At 38.2% G+C, this 5371-nt stretch overlaps 1 protein-coding gene across 1 annotated transcript; it reads right to left on the bottom strand.

Annotated features, from left to right (window-relative positions):
- Positions 1-2664: 2664 nt before the first annotated feature.
- Positions 2665-4967, bottom strand: LOC141649353 (uncharacterized). Its single transcript, XM_074458045.1, has 4 exons — positions 4694-4967; positions 4383-4480; positions 2857-3375; positions 2665-2781 (listed from the first exon to the last, which is right to left on the bottom strand). The coding sequence occupies exons 1-4, from the start codon at positions 4965-4967 to the stop codon at positions 2665-2667; spliced, it is 1008 nt and encodes a 335-aa protein (XP_074314146.1).
- Between the last annotated feature and the right edge of the window lie 404 nt (positions 4968-5371).

The following is a 5371-nucleotide window of genomic DNA, read 5'->3' as shown; positions in this document are numbered from 1 at the left end:
TATTTTTTAAAAATTATTAACTTAAATTGGATAATGTTAAATACAACCATAAGGATGCATTCGTTTTGATACTCCTTGCGGTTTTAACGTAGATTATTTATATTAAAGGCCTATTTTTCAGTTTTGCATATGGCTCCCAAAATGTCAGGGATAGCCCTGAAGCCACCCTAACGCCACCAACACTATTATTTCCCATCGAATCAGCCACCCTAACACCACCTACCTACCTCCTAACTACAAGCAAATTTCAAGATTTGGGAGGATAGAGGTTGTACAACGAAATTGGTTGTTAAACAAGGGTCGGTAATCATCGACGGTGATGCTTATAGATGGTTTGATGGGCTTAGAAGAAATGGGTGGTATTATTAGTTGTTTGGGGATTTAATGGGGAAAGGGTGTACGCAGGGGTTGGTGGTTGGTGTGGGTGAGTAATTGTTAGGTGACTGTTCTGGCTGAGCGTTGGTGTTGTTCGTAGTGTGGCAGTGACTCGGTGAGTGAGTGGATGTGGTTAATTAATTCTTAATGGTGAAAATTATGGATTAAGGATAAAATGAGGTTAGTAGATAATCACAATACATGAAATCCACACTATCGTACACTCACCGCCACTTGAATTAAAAACGGAGCCATTTACACATCCTTATTAGCAACTAACGGAGCAAAATGATTTAAAATAGTGTTAGGGTCACGGTAGTTGTTTATAAGAAAGTTTGGGGGTATCATAGATGTTTTAAAAAGGGAAGGGGTGCCATGTAAAAATTGAAAAAACTCAGGATACTATCTAGACAAAACCTTTTTAATTATTTGTTTTAAATATATTATATCTATATCTATCTATCTATACTAATAAAGGAAACTTTTTCCGTGCAATTACAATGTAACACCCCCATTTATTTAACAGCCTTTAGCGAGACATTCCCAAATAAATAAAGGTATCACCATCTCAGTTGCCTGAGGTAGTAAGTATAAAAGACAAACAATTACCAAGTACTTTAAGACGTTATAAATTAAAGTGTCTCAAAAGGTTTTATTATAAAATTCCAACGAGATAAATAAATAAATAATACAAAGTACGTTTAAAACAACTGCAGCGGAAATTAAACTAAATAGTGTCTAAATAATTTAAGGTGATCTCTAGACTCAAATGATGATAACGTCCCAAGCTCCCCTTCAAGCATCCATTACTTCACACAAGCTAACCTGAAATCAATCTGCTCCCCAATACTTGGTTCATCACAGGTGTTTAAGAATAACCGGTCAACCACGAGGTTAAGTAGGATAACTAAACAACAATAATAATACGATAACCTGCAATAAGATATAATAAAGAAACACAAGCCAAAGACCATCTCATAAACACGGCCAAACCGTGTGGCACCACAAAACACCACACAATCGGCACCACACGTGTACTGCTCAGGTCCATGGCAACCCCCGAACACCACCGTCCCTGGCCGACCAAAACCGCACATGACCACGGCTCTTCCACCTCCCCGTGCCTGGCCGACCAAATAATATCAATAGCAATGCCAATCTTCTTTTACAATTATAATAATATGCTCAAGACAACAATTATAACAATATGCTCAAGACAACAATTATAACAATAATCCATATTTTAATAATTCACCAATTACCAAATAAACATAGTTGAGTAGTTAACCTACCTTTAGCAATTCTTCACAAATCAATCAAATAATTAAAAACCTTCTTCCACAAATCCAATACCTAATCAATCAATTAAATTATATATGATTACAAACTAATCTTATTAATGAATTTAAGATGTAAACTTTCTAAAATAATCCCGCAAAAACCATCACAAACACAACCCCCATAACCGATTGACCCGACGATGGTCAAACCCGTCGGTCAACGCCTCCCCTCCACGGTCACAGTCAAGGTGCAGGTCAAGGTCAAACGTAAGTAATTGATGTGAGACGATAAAACAACTTACCACAATTAATTAGCAAGAGATGAAAAGTCCATCTTAAGGTTGTCTCACAAAAACTCTTCCTCACAATTATATGTATTGAGTTTTTGATGTGAAATAATTATGATGGTAAGGTATAGGTTATGTATTTATATAAATTGGTAAGTGAAGGTGGAAGGTTCTAGGAAGTTTCCTTTAATATTAAACTAATGAAAATATCTAAGTACATAGATAACACCCAAACCACATACTACCTCCGCCTTACTCGGTCCAAACCGTGTGCAACACGGTCCAATCACCCGTGGTCTTACACGGTCCAACACCCGGTTCATATTATTTGTTTTTCTTTTCTTTTACGACAAAAACTATTATTTATTCACATATTATAAATTATAAATTACAAATTATTAATTAAAATGCGGAGTATTACAGTCTTCCTTCCTTAAAAAGAACTTCGTCCCGAAGTTCACCACACCTCACTACCCAAACTAAATAGTTAAATGATAAACACCACATACTTTAGTTAAATTACCCCTAGTTAAGATCAAAATTAAACGCGGTGTTATATTCTACCCCCATAAAAGAAAAGGTTACGTTCTCGTAACCAACATACCTTAAGCAAATAAATGAGGATACTTCTCTTTTATCTCGGCTTCAGCTTCCCAATTAGCTTCTTCTACATTATTATTAGACCAAAAAGCTTTCACCAATGCAATCTCACTATTTCTAGTCTACCTCGCCTTTCTGTTCAAAATCTTCTTAGCCACCTCCACATAAGACAAATTCTCATCCATCTCAACTGTCTCAGCTGCTAACAGATGAGTAGGATCACTCACATATTTCCTCATCTATGAAACATAAAAAACATTATGAACTCTTGCCAAGGCTGGTGGTAGTGCAAGACGATATGCTACTTCACCAACTCTATCTAAAATCTCATAAGGCCCAATGCACTTATGAGTCGGCTTCCCTCTCTTGCCAAACCGCATCATTCCCTTTATTGGTGACACTTTCAACAATACTTTATCTCCCACAGTAATTTCAATCTCACTTCTCTTCAAATCTGCATAACTCTTATGTCGATCCTGTGCAACTCTCATCTTCTGTTTAATTACATGTACCTGCTCAACCATCTGCTGGATCAAATTTGGCCCTAGTGTCACGACATCAGTGACATCGTCCCAACAAACTGGGCTCCTACACTTCCTCCTGTACAAAGCTTCAAAAGGTGTCATACCAATGCTAGCATGATAATTGTTATTATAAGAAAACTTTATCAAGTCTAACCTCTCTTCCCATGATCCTCCAAACTCCAAGACACAAGCTCTCAACATATCCTCTAAAGTCTGAATAGTCCTCTCCATCTGTCCGTCTGTAGCTGGATGAAATGCAGTGCTCATCTTCAAAGTTGTACCCATACACTCTTGCAATTCTTGCCAGAACTAAGAAATAGACCTTGAATCACGAACAGAAACAATATCTTTTGGAATCCCATGCAACTTCATAATAATTCTCACATAAGCCTTAGCCAACTCAGCCTTACTCCAAGTATATTTCGTAGGAATAAAGTGCGCTGTCTTAGTCAGACGATCTACTTTCACCCAAGTCATATTATTGCCCTTCTGAGTACGAGGCAAACCAACAATAAAATCCATAGAAATGCTCTCCCACTTCCACTCAGGCACATCTAAAGACTGTACCTTACCCCGTGGTCTCTTATGCTTACCTTTCACCCTTTGACAAACTAAACATCTAAAAACAAACTCAGCAACCTCCTTCTTCATCTCAGGCCATCAGAACGTTTTCTTCAAATCTTTATATAATTTATCTCCTCTAGGATGCACAAAATACGGTGTAGAATGTGCTTCAATCAAAATCTTTCTTTTCAATTCCTCATCATCAAGCACACACACCATCTCCCATCAAACCTTAAACCACCATCCACCCTCACGACAAAGCGTGACATCATGCCCTCCACCATGGCCGTGCGCCACTTCTCTACTCTCGGGTCTCCTTTTTGCTTTTCTCTAATCTCAACATACAACTCTGACTCAACAGTCAAATCTCCTACTGAATCCCCTTTTTTTATCACACAAATTCCCATTCTCTAACTCATCTTGCAACTTCACTCGTGACATAGCTAAACACAAAGCATGAACAGACTTCCTACTTCAAGCATCTCCCACCACATTGGCCTTCCCTTCATGGTAAAAACTCTCTCCATATCATAATCTCCATTCAACTCTATCCGTCTCATCTGCCTCATATTAAGCTCTTTCTGAGTATAAATATATTTAAGACTCTCATGATCAAAAAATACCTTGAAAGTAGCTCCTTAAAAATAATGCCTCCATAATTTAAGAGCAAAAACGACCGCCCCTAGCTCCAGATCGTGCGTCGCATAATTTTCTTCATATGGTTTCAACTATCTGGAAGCATAAGCTATCACTTTCCCTATTTGCATTAGCGCACACCCCAATCCATTCTTTGAAGAATCAGTATATACCTCAAAATTCTCACTCCCTTCAGGTAAAGCTAAGATAGAAGCTGTGGTCAAGCGCTCCTTCAAAGTTAGAAAAGCTGTCTCACAACTCTCATCCTACCTAAACCTGTTCTCCTCTCTCATCAAAGCAGTCAAAGGCTTAGCTACCTTAGAGAAATCTTTCACAAATCTCCTGTAGTAACCAACCAACCCTAGAAAACTCCTCACATCTGCCACGTTTTTCAGCCTCTCTCAGTTGGACACCGCCTCAATTTTACCTGGATCAACTGACACTCCCTGCTTTGACACCACATGCCCCAAAAATGCTACTTTATCCAACCAAAACTCACACTTACTCAGTTTAGCATATAAATTATTCTCCCTCAAGGTCTGCAACACAATCCACAAATGCTTCTCATGCTCCTCTTTATTCTTAGAATACACCCATATGTCATCAATAAAGACGACAACAAACTGATCAAGGTAGGGACTAAATACTCTATTCATCAAATCCATAAATACTGCAGGTGAATTAGTCAAAGCAAAAGGCATAACCACAAATTCATAATGTTCATACCACGTCCTAAAGGCAGTCTAAGGAATATCCTCCTCCTTCACTCTCAACTGATGGTAACCCGACCTTATGTCGATATTAGAGAAAACTCCAGCTCCACTCAGCTGATCAAATAAATCATCGATTCGAGGCAAAGGGTACATATTCTTAATCGTCACATTATTCAACTCCCTGTAATCTATACACAATCTCATGATCACATCCTTCTTCTTAACAAATAAAACCGGTGCACCCCAAGGTGACAAACTTGGCCTCAAATAACCCTTATCTAGCAACTCCTCCAACTGCTTCTTCAACTCCTCCAACTCCTTAGGCCCCATTCTGTAAGGTGCTTTAGAAATAGGTTCCGTCCCAGGTTTTAACTCAATATTAAAATCTATAT

The sequence above is a fragment of the Silene latifolia genome, chromosome 3, assembly GCF_048544455.1.
Source record: "Silene latifolia isolate original U9 population chromosome 3, ASM4854445v1, whole genome shotgun sequence".
NCBI classification, from domain to species: Eukaryota; Viridiplantae; Streptophyta; class Magnoliopsida; order Caryophyllales; family Caryophyllaceae; genus Silene; species Silene latifolia.
Note: the sequence above shows the minus strand (reverse complement) of the source record. Positions and strands in the feature narration are given on the sequence as shown.